Source organism: Somniosus microcephalus, chromosome 14, assembly GCF_052327205.1.
Source record: "Somniosus microcephalus isolate GS21.2 chromosome 14, FLI_Smic_1.0, whole genome shotgun sequence".
NCBI lineage: Eukaryota > Metazoa > Chordata > Chondrichthyes > Squaliformes > Somniosidae > Somniosus > Somniosus microcephalus.
Genome location: NC_141000.1, coordinates 4,779,839 through 4,803,548, shown reverse-complemented (window position 1 = coordinate 4,803,548; position 23,710 = coordinate 4,779,839). Strand labels below are relative to the sequence as shown.

The 23,710-nt window shown below is 45.7% G+C and overlaps 2 protein-coding genes across 3 annotated transcripts in view; one reads left to right on the top strand and one right to left on the bottom strand.

Moving 5' to 3' along the window:
- The window catches only part of LOC147107289 (BCLAF1 and THRAP3 family member 3-like), a 397,394-nt gene that overhangs the window by 314,098 nt on the left and 59,586 nt on the right, over window positions 1-23,710 (bottom strand). The window lies entirely within an intron of this gene.
- adprhl1 (ADP-ribosylhydrolase like 1) overlaps window positions 10,383-23,710 on the top strand; it is an 87,995-nt gene continuing 74,667 nt past the window's right edge. For both annotated transcript variants that reach the window (XM_086006172.1, XM_086006171.1), the window contains exon 1: window positions 10,383-10,676. In XM_086006172.1, the coding sequence (XP_085862298.1) occupies window positions 10,463-10,676 (214 nt within the window). In that variant the 5' untranslated portion in view covers window positions 10,383-10,462. The remainder of the gene's footprint in view (window positions 10,677-23,710) is intronic.

Here is a 23,710-nt window from a genome sequence, read left to right as displayed (position 1 = left end):
AGTGCAGCGTCTGAAAACCTTGGTGCCCGCGCTCTCCCACGGTCAGCCATGTTGATGGTCGCACAGCACGCTATTCCCAATGATCTCAGCACCTCCAGCAGCCACAATGCACCGCCCCTTTAAGAGTTGCAGGCTAGCTTTAAGTAGTGTGAGACAGTAACAATATTGGGCCCCCTGCTGATGCGTGCAGCCAATGAACAGCGAGGGGAGTGCTGGCTGCACGCAGAAATCATGGTGATGCTCAGGCAGCATGAATTTGGCGCGGGTTAATCGCACATCGCCATCCCTGGGCCCATTTTCGGTCTCCTCACATGGTGGGAGATATTGAGGCTTTGGAAAGGTTGCTGAGGAGGGCCACTAGATTGATTCCCAGTTCAACATGTCTTGGTTACCCAGATAGACCCGAAGAGCAGGAACTCTACACTTTAAAGAACCATAGACTTAGGAGTGATCTGACCAAGGTTTATAAGATGATGAAGGGAATAGATTGTGTTTGTGTAGACAGTTTATTAAAACTAAATAGGTTGGGGAGGACCAGTGGTCACAATTTTAAGTTGCGTAAGGCCAGATCGAGGTTTGATGTCAGGAGGTGGTTCTTTTCCCAGAGAATAGTGAACCTCTGGAACAGGCTGCTATCTCGTGTGATGGACGCTGATTCGCTGAATTCCTTCCAGCGAGAGCTGGACCTGTTTCTGGCCGGGGCCGAGATCACCTCGAACATGAGCGAAGTACTTGGTAGCATTAATCAGGGCCAGAGTGGGCTCCTGAACTAGCTTCCATCGCCGAGGGGGGTCGGAGAGGAATTTCCCGATTTCCCCCCCCCTAATTGGCCTGGGTTTTTAACTGGTTCTCCGCCTCTCCCAGGAGATCACATGGTGTGGGGTGGAGTGGAGAGTCTATGTTGTGATACACCAGGTATCGCAGGTGTGTGGGACAAGCTGGATGGACATGGGGCTCTTTCTCTGTCCGTCATTGTTCGTATGTTTATATGCATCAAGCAAAACATTGCATTTATAACATAGCAAACACATTGTCAGCATTTTAAGCCATTAAATAGAATTATTGTTTGAGATGAAGTTTTTTGTGTTGCTGACATGGACTGATGTTTGTGCTGGGATCTTTGGAATATAGGAACAGGAGGGGGCCATTCAGTACTCGAGCCTGTTCCGCCATTCAATGAGATTGTGTCGACCCCCAACCTTTGACCCATATCCCTTGGTATCCTGACCCAAACAAAGCTACCAATCTCAGTTGTGCAAGCTCCCAGCATCCACAGCCTTTTAGGAGAGAGTTCCAGATTTCCACTGCCCTTTGTGTGAAAAATGTCTTCCTGATTTCACCCCTGAGCAGCCTGGCTCTAATTTTAAAATGATGGCCTCTTGTTCTGGACCCCCCCACCAGAGGAAATAGTTTCACTGTGACGTAAGAAAACTCACTAAGCACTTGGTTGAGTATAAAACAAGGCGTTAAACAAGTTTCACAACCATGAGATTCTAGTTACATCGCTAGTTCCTGGTTACGAAAACATCCTGGGCAAGCTGGGCCCACGCTCGAGTATTTATACTCCTTGGACGGCGCCACCAGCTGGCCACCCAGTGTTACTTCATGAGTCATTTCTTCATGAATGATGATTCATGACACTCTGTATCAACCCTATCAACTCCTTTCAACAAATTAAACGCCTCGATCACGTCAGCACTCAATCTCCTGTACTCAAGAAAATACAAACCATGTATTATAAATGCAAATGAAAACAATCCCTGTCATATGGGGAGTGGCATTATCTGATCGCATTGACATTAGACGTGGTTACCATCAGTTCTTTTGCACTTGACAAAAACAACAACAACTTGCATTTATACAGTGCCTTTAACGAAGTAAAATGTCCCAAGGTGCTTCACAGGAGCGTAAATCAGACAAAATTTGACACCGAGCCACATAAGGAGATATTAGGACAGTTTGCTTGGTCAAAGTTAAGGACCGAGTTAAAGGAGGAGAGTGAGGTAGAGAGGTTTAGGGAGGGAATTCCAGAGCTCGGGGCCCAGGCAGCTGAAGGCACGGCCGCCAATGGTGGGGCGATGAAAATCGGGGATGCTCAAGAGGCCAGAGTTGGAGGGGCGCAGAGATCTCGTGGTGTAACGAACAACGCTCCTGCTGCGACCCCGCAGCTGCCAGGAGGTCCCGCACGGGCCGCTCCCCGGCTTCGCAATGGGAGATTTCACCGGCGTGAAATTTAGAATGGGCCACGCAGCCTGTTAAAGGGACCACGCAGCCTGTTAAAGGGACCACCCACCCAAACAATAATTAGGGGGAACATTGGTAGCGAATCCTCACTATTGGTGGATTGTAAACCATGGATCAGCTGCATTCTAGATTTCTCACCCTGAGACTCACTACTGTCACACTGGGCTTTTCTGTTTAATAGAAAATGCATCCAAGTGTTTTTCAATCTGAGAACCATTATTATCTGTGATTTAATGTGAATTGATAACAGCGATTAGGCATCTCAGAAATGCTATTACCAATTGATATGAATATGATGTATTATAAGAGTTATATTTTAAAAGGTATCCTTGAGGTAATGGGTTGGTGTGGATCAGTATTTGTATGTCACTGCTTAGAATGGCCCGATATATCACCAGGGATAAACATCAGTAAAATAGGCATTGATTAACGGAAATCAGGAAGCGAGTTAAAAGGCAGGCTGTGTGACATTTTACTTACAAGACTGAAGTCCAAGCAGTTTACATTTTAAATAATGTATATTAGCCTGAATTCTCTGATGCTGCTGTTAACTCGCTAGCTTTAGGTCAGTTCATGCAATGACAGTAAGACTACTCGCTCACAAGCAATTTCAAATGAATTCGCTGATTCAAAGTTTAATCCTCCAAATGAGGTGAAGAATTTACAAACCAGGTGGACCTGATTCGGGGAGGCGAGGTCTATCTTTTTTTTATTCGTTCCTGGGATGTGGGCGACGCTGGCAAGGCCAGCATTTATTGCCCATCCCTAGTTGCCCTTGAGAAGGTGGTGGTGAGCCGCCTTCTTGAACCGCTGCAGTCCGTGTGGTGAAGGTGCTCCCACAGTGCTGTTAGGGAGGGAGTTCCAGGATTTTGACCCAGCAACGATGAAGGAACGGCTGATATACTTCTAAGTCAGGGTGGTGTGTGACTTGGAGGGGAACTTGGAGGTGGTGGTGTTCCCATGCACCTGCTGCCCTTGTCCTTCTAGGTGGAAGAGGTCGTGGGTTTGGGAGGTGCTGCCGAAGAAGCCTTGGCGAGTTGCTGCAGTGCATCTTGTAGATAGTACACACTGCAGCCACGGTGCACCGGTGGTGGAGGGAGTGAATGTTTAAGGTTGTGGATGGGGTGCCGATCAAGCGGGCTGCTATTGAGTATACAGCACTTGAGCTAAAAGTTTCTGGCTCGAACGCAAAGTCCCGTTACAATTCATCACCTGTACACCTGTCTGAGCTACAAATCACTTTATAAGGCATGCAACTACCTCTCTAAACTCCAAGATGTTTATATATAAAATCTGTATTTGGCCCTCTGAGGTGGCATAGAAAGCCCCTCGGTTGTATCCAATCACTACCGGTGGGTCTAGAAGAAGGTTCCCCACCACCTTCTTAGGTCAGCTAGGGATGGGCAATAAATGCCGGCTTTGCCAGCGATGCTCACACCCTGAGAATGATTCTTTTTTAACAAAAAATACTGTTGCAGATGAAATACGGTGAAAGAATCCTACCTTGATGTGTCACCGACGGCACAGCGGTTGAAAGGTTACAATCCTGGCCACATGAGTGGATTAAGTACCTTGGATCCTGTTCTGTGGAGAACTGTATCCCGAGGAGCTCCAAATGGCTGCACTGAACAGATGGTGGCACCAGTGTGTTGTAGTGGAGGACACCAGGCATACCCTTGGAGTTTCTCCTGCTGTATCCTGGACATTGGGTATAAACCTTGTTTACAAACAAACAGGGTTTCTTCCTAAGTGATGGTGGAGCGGGAGAGGCCCCGGGGAAATTGCCAGTGCATTGTTTTACAAGCCTGACAAAGGAGTTCTCGATGTCCATTGGAATGGTGCATCCAGTTGCTGTCCTGTTCTCTATGGAGCAAAACGACTCTCATTTCTCATTGATATATTTACCTCTTGGTGCTTGCTACATTACAAATTAGAAAATATGGTTGAAGTAGGCTAGAAAATCAGGTTCAAATTGAAGATCATCCTTCGACCGTAGGGTTGGAGGGAGCCTAGACTGTCCTTGAAGCTTCTGTAGTGCTTGTGTCACATACTCTGTTCTAACGATGACAGTGGCAAGGCCCCATATTTTCCTTCTCTCCCTTTCTCTCCCACATCCACATTTGCCTGGGACTCCCACTTCCTCAGCTATTGACACACTTTCTATTTTGTTAATGCTTCAGACAATTACTTGACTTTGGACGATGTGTTGCTCCATTCCACTCGCAACTCCTCAGTTTCTGTTTAATATAAACCCTATTTCTGATTGTTAATCTGCCCATCAACCTCCTTCAGTTTCGGAGGATCTACAGGTGTGTGATGAAATATTCCATTCACCACTGCCTGTGACTGAGATCGGTTTCAGTGTCATTTCCCTTCCCCCAGACCTCATTGTATTGTGTACTGGAATGTGCTGGAATGTGCTGTGTGTAGGGCTCCGCCCATACCTGGCCCCGTTTGTAAGCTAGCTTCAGTCTGGCCTCAGTCTCCAGAAGGAAGACATCTCTCTCTCTTACGTGTTACTTTCTAAGTTAATAAAAGCCTTGTTTTTGTTCTGCTAACTTCGAGTCTCGGAATTATTGAGGCACATCAAGGTGAAACATTAACTGGTCTGATCTCTCCACAGATGCTGATGGACTAAGCCTGTGTGCTCCCTACATTTTGTTTTTGTCAGGTTTCCAGCATCCAGTATTTTGCTTTTAACATCATCCAGATTGACATTGTTTCAGGAGCTAAGGGCAACTTCATGGTAACTGCTGTGGAAATGGGGTATGTCACAAACTAACACAACTTCTGCCCAGACCTGGTGAGTCAAACTGTGCCTGAGTATTAAACTGTTTAACTTGAGCCGTGCTTTTAATTCCCGGGTTTGTCTTTCCACCCAGTCACAGAAGAAAAGAATCCAATTGAGGTTTGAGTTCATGTCCCTTTTGAAATAGTTAACTTTGATGGAACAGTTTCCTTCTTAAAACGGCTTGTTCAGATTCCATATTGTTAGTGTGCAGTTGTAGTTAAAAGACAGACAAAGAATACGACAGACATAGACAGAAAGAAAGCCTTGCATTTATATAGCGCCTTTCACCGCCCTCACGATGTCCCAAACCTCTTCACAGCCAATGAAGTACTTTTTGAAGTGTGGTCACCGTTGTAATGTGGAAAACACGGCAGCCAATTTGCGCACAGCAAGCTCCCACAAACAGCAATGTGATAATGACCAGATCATCTGTTTTAATTATGTTGGTTGAGGAATGAATATTGGCCCCAGGAACCCGCTTTTCTTTGCAATAGTGCCACGGGATCTTTTACGTCCACCTGAGGGAGCAGACAAGGGCCCCCGTTTAATGTCTCATCTGAAAGACGGCTCCTCCAATGAGTCTTTCATTTGCTGTAAAGAGCTTTCGTATCTTTGTTGAGAGTTGTGAAATATCTCCTTAAAAGTCTGCCACTGCTTATCTACCATCTTACCTTTTAATCTATTTTCCCAGTCCACTTTAGCCAACTCTGTATCATACCTTTGTAATTACCTTTATTTAAGTTTAAGACACTAGTTTCAGACCCAAGTTTCTCACCCTCAAACTGAATGTGAAATGTGAAACACTAAAGATTGTTATGATCACTCTTCCCTAGAGGATCCTTTACTACGAGATCATTAATTAATCCTGTCTCATTACACATTACCAGATCTAAAATAGCCTGTTCCCTGGTTGGTTCCACAAAGTATTGTTCTAAGAAACTGTCCTGAATACACTCTATGAACTCATCCTCAAGGCTACCTTTGCCAATTTGATTTGTCCAATCTATATGAAGATTAAAATCACCCACGATTATTGCAGTACCTTTCTTACAAGCCCCCATTATTTCTTGATTTATACTCTGTCCTACAGTGTGGCTACTGTTTGGGGACCTGTAGACCACTCCCACCAGTGACTTCTTTCCCTTATTATTTCTTATCTCCCCCCAAACTGATTCTACATCTTGATCTTCTGAGCCAGGATCATTTCTCACTACTGCACTGATTTCATCCTTTATTAACAGAGCTACCCCACTGCTTTTCCATTCTGCCTACCCTTCTGAAATGTCAAATACCCCTGAATATTCAGTTCCCAGCCTTGATCAGCTTGCAACCACGTCTCTATAATAGCTGTCAAATCATACCCATTTATTTCTATTTGTACCGTCAATTCATCTATCTTGTTACGAATGCTGCGTGCATTCAGATAAAGAGCCTTTAATTTTGTCTTTTTACCATTTTTCCCTACTCTGGCCCTATTTGCTGGTGCACTCTTATGCTTGTACGCTCTGTCCCTTCCTGTCACACTCTGGTTATCATTACTCCTATCGCTACCCTGCCTTGTTCTTTCTCTTTAACTTTCTAAGTTTCCCCTCGCCTGAACCCTCCCCCCTTCTGACTCAGAGGCAAAGGGTGTGACCCGCCGAGCCACAGGGAAATGAGAGGCATTAAAAGACCAGCTGATCCATCGAGCCTGTCCCAGACAGTCATGTTGCAACTAAGCTTCGGGACTCACAATGCTCCCACTCACCAGCAGCCATGTGATCTCCCGCGAGAGGCAAAATAACAGATTTTAAAGCAACACCCTGTGCCAATTCAGGGAAAAAGGTATTTTGGGAAGTTCCTCTCTGAATCCCGAAGGTGATATTCCAGGAGACCAAGAGGTACATCCCTAAACATCCCATCTACCTTTTGTATGCGGTGATTTCAGCGCCAGCCAGGGACCTGTCCAGCTCCCTGTTGAATGCTTGCAGTCAATCTGCACCATCGCACGTTGTCATGGTCTGTGCCCAGTCGCTGGGGCATGCTCAGAGAGCTACCATGATAAGTTGCCTGCCTGTGCCCAATGAGGTGCAACATCTGCACTCAGTACTGTGCCCAATGAGGTGCAACATCTGTACTCAGTACTGTGCCCAATGAGGTGCAACATCTGTATTCAGCACTGTGCCCAATGAGACATGACAGCTGTACTCAGTACTGTGCCCAATGAGGGCAACAGCTGTACTCAGCATTGTGCCCAATGAGGTACGACAGCTGAACTCAGTACTGTGCCCAATGAGGGCGACAGCTGTACTCAGCACTGTGCCCAATGAGACATGACAGCTGTACTCAGCACTGTGCCCAATGAGGGCGACAGCTGTACTCAGCATTGTGCCCAATGAGGTACGAGAGCTGTACTCAGCATTGTGCCCAATGAGGTACGACAGCTGAACTCAGTACTGTGCCCAATGAGGGCGACAGCTGTACTCAGCACTGTGCCCAATGAGGGCGACAGCTGTACTCAGCACTGTGCCCAATGAGGTGCAACATCTGTACTCAGCATTGTGCCCAATGAGGTACGACAGCTGAACTCAGTACTGTGCCCAATGAGGGCGACAGCTGTACTCAGCACTGTGCCCAATGAGGGCGACAGCTGTACTCAGCACTGTGCCCAATGAGGGCGACAGCTGTACTCAGCACTGTGCCCAATGAGGGCGACAGCTGTACTCAGCACTGTGCCCAATGAGGTACGACAGCTGAACTCAGCATTGTGCCCAATGAGACACGACAGCTGTACTCAGCACTGTGCCCAATGAGACATGACAGCTGAACTCAGCACTGTGCCCAATGAGGTACGACAGCTGTACTCAGTACTGTGCCCAATGAGACACGACAGCTGAACTCAGCACTGTGCCCAATGAGGTGCGACAGCTGTACTCAGCACTGTGCCCAATGAGACACGACAGCTGAACTCAGCACTGTGCCCAATGAGACACGACAGCTGAACTCAGCACTGTGCCCAATGAGGTGCGACAGCTGTACTCAGTACTGTGCCCAATGAGACACGACAGCTGAACTCAGCACTGTGCCCAATGAGACACGACAGCTGAACTCAGCACTGTGCCCAATGAGGTACGACAGCTGTACTCAGCACTGTGCCCAATGAGGTGTGCCAGCTGTACTCAGCACTGTGCCCAATGAGGGCGACAGCTGTACTCAGCACTGTGCCCAATGAGGTACGACAGCTGTACTCAGCACTGTGCCCAATGAGGTGTGCCAGCTGTACTCAGCACTGTGCCCAATGAGGGCGACAGCTGTACTCCGCACTGTGCCCAATGAGGTGTGCCAGCTGTACTCAGCACTGTGCCCAATGAGGTACGACAGCTGTACTCAGCACTGTGCCCAATGAGGTGTGCCAGCTGTACTCAGCACTGTGCCCAATGAGGGCGACAGCTGTACTCAGCACTGTGCCCAATGAGGTGTGCCAGCTGTACTCAGCACTGTGCCCAATGAGGGCGACAGCTGTACTCAGCACTGTGCCCAATGAGGGCGACAGCTGTACTCAGCACTGTGCCCAATGAGGGCGACAGCTGTACTCAGCACTGTGCCCAATGAGGTACGACAGCTGTACTCAGCACTGTGCCCAATGAGGTGTGCCAGCTGTACTCAGCACTGTGCCCAATGAGGTACGACAGCTGTACTCAGCACTGTGCCCAATGAGGTACGACAGCTGTACTCAGTTCTGTGCCCAATGAGGTACGACAGCTGTACTCAGTACTGTGCCCAATGAGGTACGACAGCTGTACTCAGCACTGTGCCCAATGAGGTACGACAGCTGTACTCAGCACTGTGCCCAATGAGGTACGACAGCTGTACTCAGCACTGTGCCCAATGAGGTACGACAGCTGTACTCAGTACTGTGCCCAATGAGGTATGACAGCTGTACTCAGTACTGTGCCCAATGAGGTGCGCCAGCTTTACTCAGCACTGTGCCCAATGGGGAGCGACAGCTGTACTCAGCACTGTGCCCAATGAGGTACGGCAGCTGTACTCAGTACTGTGCCCAATGAGGTACGACAGCTGTACTCAGTACTGTGCCCAATGAGGTACGACAGCTGTACTCAGTACTGTGCCCAATGAGGTGTGCCAGCTGTACTCAGCACTGTGCCCAATGAGGTGCGCCAGCTTTACTCAGTTCTGTGCCCAATGGGGAGCGACAGCTGTACTCAGCACTGTGCCCAATGAGACACGCCAGCTGTACTCAGTACTGTGCCCAATGGGGAGCGACAGCTGTACTCAGCACTGTGCCCAATGAGACACGCCAGCTGTACTCAGCACTGTGCCCAATGAGGTACGACAGCTGTACTCAGTACTGTGCCCAATGAGGTACGACAGCTGTACTCAGTACTGTGCCCAATGAGGTACGACAGCTGTACTCAGTACTGTGCCCAATGAGGTATGACAGCTGTACTCAGTACTGTGCCCAATGAGACACGCCAGCTGTACTCAGCACTGTGCCCAATGGGTAATGCCAGCTGTACTCAGTACTGTGCCCAATGAGGTATGACAGCTGTACTCAGCACTGTGCCCAATGAGACACGCCAGCTGTACTCAGCACTGTGCCCAATGGGTAATGCCAGCTGTACTCAGTACTGTGCCCAATGAGGTATGACAGCTGTACTCAGTACTGTGCCCAATGAGGTACGACAGCTGTACTCAGTACTGTGCCCAATGAGGTGTGCCAGCTGTACTCAGCACTGTGCCCAATGAGGTACGACAGCTGTACTCAGTTCTGTGCCCAATGAGGTACGACAGCTGTACTCAGTACTGTGCCCAATGAGGTATGACCGCTGTACTCAGTACTGTGCCCAATGAGGTACGACAGCTGTACTCAGCACTGTGCCCAATGAGCTATGCCAGCTGTACTCAGTACTGTGCCCAATGAGGTACGACAGCTGTACTCAGCACTGTGCCCAATGAGGTACGACAGCTGTACTCAGCACTGTGCCCAATGAGCTATGCCAGCTGTACTCAGCACTGTGCCCAATGAGGTATGACCGCTGTACTCAGCACTGTGCCCAATGAGGTACGACAGCTGTACTCAGTACTGTGCCCAATGACCTGGCTGAGATGAACAAGTGTATGTGAAGCCTAACTCAAAGTCAAAGTGCAGGTAGAGCAACCCACTATTGTGGTGCTCTGGACCACGCTTGTTTCAGAGTTGTGTATAAACTAATTGTTATTCTCTGAGTTACCATTTCCAAAAATACTCCAGCAGGCTGCAATACCAGAGAACACTGATAACAAGAGCCAATCCACATAAGGTCGACGCTGCCTTTGACTGAGTCACTGTATATAAGCAGCTAACTAGTACAGAGAGCTGCTCCTGAGGGACTGACTGGACTGTCCGATACAGTGACCAAGGCAAGTCTCAGCACACGTTCTCTTGCAATGGAACATTACAAGGCTGCCATGGTGCTAGGGGGAGTCGGGGACGCTCTGGGCTACAGGAACTCCAAGTGGGAGAACTGTCCTTCAGGTGTGCTGATTCTAGCTGAATTGAAAGCTCTGGGTGGATTGGAAGGGATTACATTAACGGAGGACAACTGGCCGGTCAGTGACGATACAGTCATGCACACAGTAACAGCACAGGCACTCGTATCAGGTAAGGATTTAGTAAGAAATGCTTTATGCTTCATTGAACGAACTACAGTGCAACACTGAAGGAATGCTGCACAGTCAGAGGTGCTGTCTTTCGAATGAGACGTTAAACCAAGTTGCTGCCTGACCTCTCAGGTGGATATATTAAAGAGCCCACAGCATTATCCTAAGAAGAGCAGGGGAGTTCTCCCCAGTGTCCTGACCAATATTTATCCCTGAACCAACATCACTAAAACAGATGATCTGGTCATTATTACATTTTTGTTTTTGGGAGCTTGCTGTGCACAAATTGGCTGCCACGTTTCCTACATTACAACAGTGACTACACTCTAAAAGTACTGCATTGGCTGTAAAGCACTTTGGGGCACCCTGAGGTCATGAAAGGCGCGATAGAAATGCAATTTCTTTATTTCTTTTTTTGCCAACCCCTCAACCAATACCCACCTGGTGCCAGAAAGCCGGTTGGGCCAGGCAGCAGCGGAGAGGCTGCAGTCTGCGGCCGGGCTCTCTGAGGCTCGAGCACCTGGAGGTCACCACCCATGAGCATCTCTAAGAGCCTTTATCTGAACGGTAGCAGCCTTCCGCCTTGCGTGCTGAACCGACTGAGGGAGCACCTCATAGGAGTGTTCGAGTAGCGCAAATGTCGCTTCAGGATCCTTTGGGCTAACACCTGGGTGAGAATTCTGTTTCATGGCATTTGTGGAAGCCATTGAAATGTAAAATGCAATTATTAATTTGTATGTGGAGTGTCTCTGAGCCTGCAATGGCGGGTGTCATGGACATCAATGATAGTCTATGCTCAGAAGATGACTCTGGACCTAAGTGCTCCATGGGCACGGCAAGGGTGTCTGCGGGCTGCCCTCCTCCTCCTCTGTGGACTCCAGAAGGATCTGCCACCTATTTCTCCAGCTTGAATTGAGCGGCCAAACTGATCCCCATCTTCTGAAATAGTCAGTACCTCCTTGAGCATTCTGATTTTAACCCTACTCGCTCCGTAGAAACCTGGCGGGCGGGCAGTTAAAATCACCCTGGGCTCTTACCTGTCCGAAAGCCGCCATGATCGCAACATCTGCAATTTTAACGAGTGCTCCTGAGCAGGCAGCGAGGACAGGCGCCCGGAGCCAACAGGGTCCTTCTTTAAATATGCATGTTGTGGCCTGATGACATCATTGAGACCCGACTGTAATTTTGAACTCAGGCCTGAGCGGGGGAATCCACCTGGAGTTAAAATCGGGGTCTATCAGTTACTAGAAACAAAAGTACAAGTGATTTTAGTCCACAAGGATTGAGTAATGCAGGCAAGATGTCTCCCAAGTGATTCCAGCAAATGAGACGAGTGCCTCTTTAAATAGCACTGGAACTAACTGTTTCTGGCCGTTACGATGCTTGACTAGTGGCCGTGTTTAGCACTAAGTGGGCGCCTTGCTGATTGGAACCAAAATGGCTTTGGGTTCCTTGCTACATCCTAAGGTCCCGATTCACGGAGAGTATTGAGGCATCTGCCTTTCTCCGCTGGGAACCACGTCTCTTTAAATTGAGGCAAGCTCCAAAATCACACTGGGCCGGAAGTCAGCGGTGAGTATTATTTTACTATTTTAAAATCGTTACTTCACTTTGCAAAAATAGAGAGACGGGAATTGCCCACAATTCAAAATATTCAAATATTACCTGCACAGTACTCCCACAGTATTCACACAGTGTCTGTAGAATACTCCCACAGTATTCACACAGTGCCTGTAGAATACTCCCACAGTATTCACACAGTGTCTGTAGAATACTCCCACAGTATTCACACAGTGTCTGTAGAATACTCCCACAGTATTCACACAGTGCCTGTAGAATACTCCCACAGTATTCACACACTGTCTGTAGAATACTCCCACAGTATTCACACACTGTCTGTAGAATACTCCCACAGTATTCACACACTGTCTGTAGAATACTCCCACAGTATTCACACACTGCCTGTAGAATACTCCCACAGTATTCACACAGTGTCTGTAGAATACTCCCACAGTATTCACACACTGTCTGTAGAATACTCCCACAGTATTCACACACTGTCTGTAGAATACTCCCACAGTATTCACACAGTGTCTGTAGAATACTCCCACAGTATTCACACAGTGTCTGTAGAATACTCCCACAGTATTCACACAGTGCCTGTAGAATACTCCCACAGTATTCACACAGTGCCTGTAGAATACTCCCACAGTATTCACAGACTGTCTGTAGAATACTCCCACAGTATTCACACAGTGCCTGTAGAATACTCCCACAGTATTCACACAGTGCCTGTAGAATACTCCCACAGTATTCACACAGTGCCTGTAGAATACTCCCACAGTATTCACACACTGTCTGTAGAATACTCCCACAGTATTCACACAGTGCCTGTAGAATACTCCCACAGTATTCACACAGTGCCTATAGAATACTCCCACAGTATTCACACAGTGTCTGTAGAATACTCCCACAGTATTCACACACTGTCTGTAGAATACTCCCACAGTATTCACACACTGTCTGTAGAATACTCCCACAGTATTCACACACTGTCTGTAGAATACTCCCACAGTATTCACACACTGCCTGTAGAATACTCCCACAGTATTCACACAGTGCCTGTAGAATACTCCCACAGTATTCACACACTGTCTGTAGAATACTCCCACAGTATTCACACACTGTCTGTAGAATACTCCCACAGTATTCACACACTGTCTGTAGAATACTCCCACAGTATTCACACACTGTCTGTAGAATACTCCCACAGTATTCACACACTGTCTGTAGAATACTCCCACAGTATTCACACAGTGTCTGTAGAATACTCCCACAGTATTCGCACAGTGTCTGTAGAATACTCCCACAGTATTCACACAGTGTCTGCAGAATACTCCCACAGTATTCACACAGTGTCTGTAGAATACTCCCACAGTATTCACACAGTGCCTGTAGAATACTCCCACAGTATTCACACACTGTCTGTAGAATACTCCCACAGTATTCACACACTGTCTGTAGAATACTCCCACAGTATTCACACAGTGCCTGTAGAATACTCCCACAGTATTCACAGACTGTCTGTAGAATACTCCCACAGCATTCACACAGTGTCTGTAGAATACTCCCACAGTATTCACACACTGTCTGTAGAATACTCCCACAGTATTCACACACTGTCTGTAGAATACTCCCACAGTATTCACAGACAGTCTGTAGAATACTCCCACAGTATTCACACACTGTCTGTAGAATACTCCCACAGTATTCACACACTGTCTGTAGAATACTCCCACAGTATTCACACACTGTCTGTAGAATACTCCCACAGTATTCACAGTGTCTGTAGAATACTCCCACAGTATTCACAGTGTCTGTAGAATACACCCACAGTATTCACACAGTGTCTGTAGAATACTCCCACAGTATTCTCACACACTGTCTGTAGAATACTCCCACAGTATTCACACACTGTCTGTAGAATACTCCCACAGTATTCACACACTGTCTGTAGAATACTCCCACAGTATTCACACAGTGTCTGTAGAATACTCCCACAGTATTCTCACACACTGTCTGTAGAATACTCCCACAGTATTCACACACTGTCTGTAGAATACTCCCACAGCATTCACACACTGTCTGTAGAATACTCCCACAGTATTCACACACTGTCTGTAGAATACTCCCACAGTATTCACACACTGTCTGTAGAATACTCCCACAGTATTCACACACTGTCTGTAGAATACTCCCACAGTATTCACACACTGTCTGTAGAATACTCCCACAGTATTCACACACTGTCTGTAGAATACTCCCACAGTATTCACACACTGTCTGTAGAATACTCCCACAGTATTCACACACTGTCTGTAGAATACTCCCACAGTATTCACACTGTCTGTAGAATACTCCCACAGTATTCACACAGTGTCTGTAGAATACTCCCACAGTATTCACACACTGTCTGTAGAATACTCCCACAGTATTCACACACTGTCTGTAGAATACTCCCACAGCATTCACACACTGTCTGTAGAATACTCCCACAGTATTCACACAGTGTCTGTAGAATACTCCCACAGTATTCACACACTGTCTGTAGAATACTCCCACAGTATTCACACACTGTCTGTAGAATACTCCCACAGTATTCACACACTGTCTGTAGAATACTCCCACAGTATTCACACAGTGTCTGTAGAATACTCCCACAGTATTCACACACTGTCTGTAGAATACTCCCACAGTATTCACACACTGTCTGTAGAATACTCCCACAGTATTCACACAGTGTCTGTAGAATACTCCCACAGTATTCACACAGTGTCTGTAGAATACTCCCACAGTATTCACACAGTGTCTGTAGAATACTCCCACAGTATTCACACACTGTCTGTAGAATACTCCCACAGTATTCACACAGTGTCTGTAGAATACTCCCACAGTATTCACACACTGTCTGTAGAATACTCCCACAGTATTCACACAGTGTCTGTAGAATACTCCCACAGTCATTCACACACTGTCTGTAGAATACTCCCACAGTATTCACACACTGTCTGTAGAATACTCCCACAGTATTCACACAGTGTCTGTAGAATACTCCCACAGTATTCACACACTGTCTGTAGAATACTCCCACAGTATTCACACACTGTCTGTAGAATACTCCCACAGTATTCACACAGTGTCTGTAGAATACTCCCACAGTATTCACACAGTGTCTGTAGAATACTCCCACAGTATTCACACAGTGTCTGTAGAATACTCCCACAGTATTCACACACTGTCTGTAGAATACTCCCACAGTATTCACACACTGTCTGTAGAATACTCCCACAGTATTCACACAGTGTCTGTAGAATACTCCCACAGTATTCACACAGTGTCTGTAGAATACTCCCACAGTATTCACACAGTGTCTGTAGAATACTCCCACAGTATTCACACACTGTCTGTAGAATACTCCCACAGTATTCACACAGTGCCTGTAGAATACTCCCACAGTATTCACACACTGTCTGTAGAATACTCCCACAGTATTCACAACACTGTCTGTAGAATACTCCCACAGTATTCACACAGTGTCTGTAGAATACTCCCACAGTATTCACACACTGTCTGTAGAATACTCCCACAGTATTCTCACACTGTCTGTAGAATACTCCCACAGTATTCACACACTGTCTGTAGAATACTCCCACAGTATTCACACAGTGTCTGTAGAATACTCCCACAGTATTCACACACTGTCTGTAGAATACTCCCACAGTATTCACACACTGTCTGTAGAATACTCCCACAGTATTCACACACTGTCTGTAGAATACTCCCACAGTATTCACACACTGTCTGTAGAATACTCCCACAGTATTCACACAGTGTCTGTAGAATACTCCCACAGTATTCACACAGTGTCTGTAGAATACTCCCACAGTATTCACACACTGTCTGTAGAATACTCCCACAGTATTCACACACTGTCTGTAGAATACTCCCACAGTATTCACACACTGTCTGTAGAATACTCCCACAGTATTCACACAGTGTCTGTAGAATACTCCCACAGTATTCACACACTGTCTGTAGAATACTCCCACAGTATTCACACACTGTCTGTAGAATACTCCCACAGTATTCACACACTGTCTGTAGAATACTCCCAGAGTATTCACACAGTGCCTGTAGAATACTCCCACAGTATTCACACACTGTCTGTAGAATACTCCCACAGTGTTCACACACTGTCTGTAGAATACTCCCACAGTATTCTCACACTGTCTGTAGAATACTCCCACAGTATTCACACAGTGCCTGTAGAATACTCCCACAGTATTCACACACTGTCTGTAGAATACTCCCACAGTGTTCACACACTGTCTGTAGAATACTCCCACAGTATTCACACACTGTCTGTAGAATACTCCCACAGTATTCACACAGTGTCTGTAGAATACTCCCACAGTATTCTCACACTGTCTGTAGAATACTCTCACAGTATTCACACACTGTCTGTAGAATACTCCCACAGTATTCTCACACTGTCTGTAGAATACTCCCACAGTACTCACACAGTGCCTGTAGAATACTCCCACAGTATTCACACACTGTCTGTAGAATACTCCCACAGTGTTCACACACTGTCTGTAGAATACTCCCACAGTATTCACAGTGTCTGTAGAATACTCCCACAGTATTCACACACTGTCTGTAGAATACTCCCACAGTATTCACACAGTGTCTGTAGAATACTCCCACAGTATTCTCACACTGTCTGTAGAATACTCCCACAGTATTCACACAGTGTCTGTAGAATACTCCCACAGTATTCACACAGTGTCTGTAGAATACTCCCACAGTATTCTCACACTGTCTGTAGAATACTCCCACAGTGTTCACACACTGTCTGTAGAATACTCCCACAGTATTCACACAGTGTCTGTAGAATACTCCCACAGTATTCACACAGTGTCTGTAGAATACTCCCACAGTATTCTCACACTGTCTGTAGAATACTCCCACAGTGTTCACACACTGTCTGTAGAATACTCCCACAGTATTCACAGTGTCTGTAGAATACTCCCACAGTGTTCACACACTGTCTGTAGAATACTCCCACAGTATTCACACAGTGCCTGTAGAATACTCCCACAGTATTCACACACTGTCTGTAGAATACTCCCACAGTGTTCACACACTGTCTGTAGAATACTCCCACAGTATTCACAGTGTCTGTAGAATACTCCCACAGTATTCACACACTGTCTGTAGAATACTCCCACAGTATTCACACACTGTCTGTAGAATACTCCCACAGTATTCTCACACTGTCTGTAGAATACTCCCACAATATTCACACACTGTCTGTAGAATACTCCCACAGTATTCACACACTGTCTGTAGAATACTCCCACAGTATTCACACAGTGTCTGTAGAATACTCCCACAGTATTCACACACTGTCTGTAGAATACTCCCACAGTATTCACACACTGTCTGTAGAATACTCCCACAGTATTCACACAGTGTCTGTAGAATACTCCCACAGTATTCACACAGTGTCTGTAGAATACTCCCACAGTATTCACACACTGTCTGTAGAATACTCCCACAGTATTCACACACTGTCTGTAGAATACTCCCACAGTATTCACACACTGTCTGTAGAATACTCCCACAGTATTCACAGTGTCTGTAGAATACTCCCACAGTATTCACACAGTGTCTGTAGAATACTCCCACAGTGTTCACACACTGTCTGTAGAATACTCCCACAGTATTCACACACTGCCTGTAGAATACTCCCACAGTATTCACAGTGTCTGTAGAATACTCCCACTGTATTCACACACTGTCTGTAGAATACTCCCACAGTATTCACACACTGTCTGTAGAATACTCCCACAGTATTCACACAGTGTCTGTAGAATACTCCCACAGTATTCACACACTGTCTGTAGAATACTCCCACAGTATTCACACACTGTCTGTAGAATACTCCCACAGTATTCACACAGTGTCTGTAGAATACTCCCACAGTGTTCACACACTGTCTGTAGAATACTCCCACAGTATTCACACACTGCCTGTAGAATACTCCCACAGTATTCACACACTGTCTGTAGAATACTCCCACAGTATTCACAGTGTCTGTAGAATACTCCCACAGTATTCACACACTGTCTGTAGAATACTCCCACAGTATTCACACACTGTCTGTAGAATACTCCCACAGTATTCACACACTGTCTGTAGAATACTCCCACAGTATTCACACACTGTCTGTAGAATACTCCCACAGTATTCACACACTGTCTGTAGAATACTCCCACAGTATTCACACAGTGTCTGTAGAATACTCCCACAGTATTCACACACTGTCTGTAGAATACTCCCACAGTATTCACACAGTGTCTGTAGAATACTCCCACAGTATTCACACAGTGTCTGTAGAATACTCCCACAGTATTCACACACTGTCTGTAGAATACTCCCACAGTATTCACACACTGTCTGTAGAATACTCCCACAGTATTCACACACTGTCTGTAGAATACTCCCACAGTATTCACACACTGTCTGTAGAATACTCCCACAGTATTCACACACTGTCTGTAGAATACTCCCACAGTATTCACACAGTGTCTGTAGAATACTCCCACAGTATTCACACAGTGTCTGTAGAATACTCCCACAGTATTCACACACTGTCTGTAGAATACTCCCACAGTATTCACACACTGTCTGTAGAATACTCCCACAGTATTCACACACTGTCTGTAGAATACTCCCACAGTATTCACACACTGTCTGTAGAATACTCCCACAGTATTCACACACTGTCTGTAGAATACTCCCACAGTATTCACACAGTGTCTGTAGAATACTCCCACAGTGTTCACACACTGTCTGTAGAATACTCCCACAGTATTCACACTGTCTGTAGAATACTCCCACAGTATTCACACAGTGTCTGTAGAATACTCCCACAGTATTCACACACTGTCTGTAGAATACTCCCACAGTATTCACACACTGTCTGTAGAATACTCCCACAGTATTCACACACTGTCTGTAGAATACTCCCACAGTATTCACACACTGTCTGTAGAATACTCCCACAGTATTCACACAGTGTCTGTAGAATACTCCCACAGTATTCACACACTGTCTGTAGAATACTCCCACAGTATTCACACACTGTCTGTAGAATACTCCCACAGTATTCACACAGTGTCTGTAGAATACTCCCACAGTATTCACACACTGTCTGTAGAATACTCCCACAGTATTCACACAGTGTCTGTAGAATACTCCCACAGTATTCACACACTGTCTGTAGAATACTCCCACAGTATTCACACACTGTCTGTAGAATACTCCCACAGTATTCACACACTGTCTGTAGAATACTCCCACAGTATTCACACAGTGTCTGTAGAATACTCCCACAGTATTCACACACTGTCTGTAGAATACTCCCACAGTATTCACACAGTGTCTGTAGAATACTCCCACAGTATTCACACACTGCCTGTAGAATACTCCCACAGTATTCACAGTGTCTGTAGAATACTCCCACAGTATTCACACAGTGTCTGTAGAATACTCCCACAGTATTCACACAGTGTCTGTAGAATACTCCCACAGTATTCACACACTGTCTGTAGAATACTCCCACAGTATTCACACAGTGTCTGTAGAATACTCCCACAGTATTCACACACTGCCTGTAGAATACTCCCACTGTATTCACACACTGTCTGTAGAATACTCCCACAGTATTCACACACTGTCTGTAGAATACTCCCACAGTATTCACACAGTGTCTGTAGAATACTCCCACAGTATTCACACAGTGTCTGTAGAATACTCCCACAGTATTCACACACTGCCTGTAGAATACTCCCACTGTATTCACACACTGTCTGTAGAATACTCCCACAGTATTCACACACTGTCTGTAGAATACTCCCACAGTATTCACACAGTGTCTGTAGAATACTCCCACAGTGCCTGTAGAATACTCCCACAGTATTCACACACTGTCTGTAGAATACTCCCACAGTATTCACACAGTGTCTGTAGAATACTCCCACAGTATTCACACAGTGTCTGTAGAATACTCCCACAGTATTCACACAGTGTCTGTAGAATACTCCCACAGTATTCACACACTGTCTGTAGAATACTCCCACTGTATTCACACACTGTCTGTAGAATACTCCCACAGTATTCACACTGTGTCTGTAGAATACTCCCACTGTATTCACACAGTGTCTGTAGAATACTCCCACAGTATTCACACAGTGTCTGTAGAATACTCCCACAGTATTCACACAGTGTCTGTAGAATACTCCCACAGTATTCACACAGTGTCTGTAGAATACTCCCACAGTATTCACACACTGTCTGTAGAATACTCCCACAGTATTCACACAGTGTCTGTAGAATACTCCCACAGTATTCACACACTGTCTGTAGAATACTCCCACAGTATTCACACAGTGTCTGTAGAATACTCCCACAGTATTCACACACTGTCTGTAGAATACTCCCACAGTATTCACACACTGTCTGTAGAATACTCCCACAGTATTCACACAGTGTCTGTAGAATACTCCCACAGTATTCACACACTGTCTGTAGAATACTCCCACAGTATTCACACACTGCCTGTAGAATACTCCCACAGTATTCACACACTGTCTGTAGAATACTCCCACAGTATTCACACAGTGTCTGTAGAATACTCCCACAGTATTCACACACTGTCCTGTAGAATACTCCCACAGTATTCACACACAGTCTGTAGAATACTCCCACAGTATTCACACAGTGTCTGTAGAATACTCCCACAGTATTCACACAGTGTCTGTAGAATACTCCCACTGTATTCACACACTGTCTGTAGAATACTCCCACAGTATTCACACAGTGTCTGTAGAATACTCCCACAGTATTCACACAGTGTCTGTAGAATACTCCCACAGTATTCACACACAGTCTGTAGAATACTCCCACAGTATTCACACAGTGTCTGTAGAATACTCCCACAGTATTCACACAGTGTCTGTAGAATACTCCCACAGTATTCACACAGTGTCTGTAGAATACTCCCACAGTATTCACACAGTGTCTGTAGAATACTCCCACTGTATTCACACACTGTCTGTAGAATACTCCACAGTATTCACACAGTGTCTGTAGAATACTCCCACAGTATTCACACACTGTCTGTAGAATACTCCCACAGCATTCACACACTGTCTGTAGAATACTCCCACAGTATTCACACTGTGTCTGTAGAATACTCCCACAGTATTCACACAGTGTCTGTAGAATACTCCCACTGTATTCACACACTGTCTGTAGAATACTCCCACAGTATTCACACAGTGTCTGTAGAATACTCCCACAGTATTCACACACTGTCTGTAGAATACTCCCACAGCATTCACACACTGTCTGTAGAATACTCCCACAGTATTCACACTGTGTCTGTAGAATACTCCCACAGTATTCACACACTGTCTGTAGAATACTCCCACTGTATTCACACAGTGTCTGTAGAATACTCCCACAGTATTCACACAGTGTCTGTAGAATACTCCCACAGTATTCACACAGTGTCTGTAGAATACTCCCACAGTATTCACACACTGTCTGTAGAATACTCCCACAGTATTCACACACTGTCTGTAGAATACTCCCACAGTATTCACACACTGTCTGTCGAATACTCCCACAGTATTCACACACTGTCTGTAGAATACTCCCACTGTATTCACACAGTGCCTGTAGAATACTCCCACAGTATTCACACAGTGTCTGTAGAATACTCCCACAGTATTCACACAGTGTCTGTAGAATACTCCCACTGTATTCACACACTGTCTGTAGAATACTCCCACAGTATTCACACACTGTCTGTAGAATACTCCCACAGTATTCACACACTGTCTGTAGAATACTCCCACAGTATTCACACAGTGTCTGTAGAATACTCCCACAGTATTCACACACTGTCTGTAGAATACTCCCACAGTATTCACACAGTGTCTGTAGAATACTCCCACAGTATTCACACAGTGTCTGTAGAATACTCCCACAGTATTCACACAGTGTCTGTAGAATACTCCCACAGTATTCACACACTGTCTGTCGAATACTCCCACAGTATTCACACACTGCCTGTAGAATACTCCCACAGTATTCACACACTGTCTGTAGAATACTCCCACAGTATTCACACACTGTCTGTAGAATACTCCCACAGTATTCACACACTGTCTGTAGAATACTCCCACAGTATTCACACACTGTCTGTAGAATACTCCCACAGTATTCACACACTGTCTGTAGAATACTCCCACAGTATTCACACACTGTCTGTAGAATACTCCCACAGTATTCACACACTGTCTGTAGAATACTCCCACAGTATTCACACACTGTCTGTAGAATACTCCCACAGTATTCACACACTGTCTGTAGAATACTCCCACAGTATTCACAGTGCCTGTAGAATACTCCCACAGTATTCACACACTGTCTGTAGAATACTCCCACAGTATTCACACACTGTCTGTAGAATACTCCCACAGTATTCACACAGTGTCTGTAGAATACTCCCACAGTATTCACACACTGTCTGTAGAATACTCCCACAGTATTCACACACTGCCTGTAGAATACTCCCACAGTATTCACACAGTGTCTGTAGAATACTCCCACAGTATTCACACACTGTCTGTAGAATACTCCCACAGTATTCACACAGTGTCTGTAGAATACTCCCACAGTATTCACACACTGTCTGTAGAATACTCCCACAGTATTCACACAGTGTCTGTAGAATACTCCCACAGTATTCACACACTGTCTGTAGAATACTCCCACAGTATTCACACACTGTCTGTAGAATACTCCCACAGTATTCACACAGTGTCTGTAGAATACTCCCACTGTATTCACACACTGTCTGTAGAATACTCCCACAGTATTCACACACTGTCTGTAGAATACTCCCACAGTATTCACACACTGTCTGTAGAATACTCCCACAGTATTCACACAGTGTCTGTAGAATACTCCCACAGTATTCACACACTGTCTGTAGAATACTCCCACAGTATTCACACACTGTCTGTAGAATACTCCCACAGTATTCACACACTGTCTGTAGAATACTCCCACAGTATTCACACACTGTCTGTAGAATACTCCCACAGTATTCACACAGTGTCTGTAGAATACTCCCACAGTATTCACACACTGTCTGTAGAATACTCCCACAGTATTCACACACTGTCTGTAGAATACTCCCACAGTATTCACACACTGTCTGTAGAATACTCCCACAGTATTCACACACTGTCTGTAGAATACTCCCACAGTATTCACACACTGTCTGTAGAATACTCCCACAGTATTCACACACTGCCTGTAGAATACTCCCACAGTATTCACACACTGTCTGTAGAATACTCCCACAGTATTCACACACTGTCTGTAGAATACTCC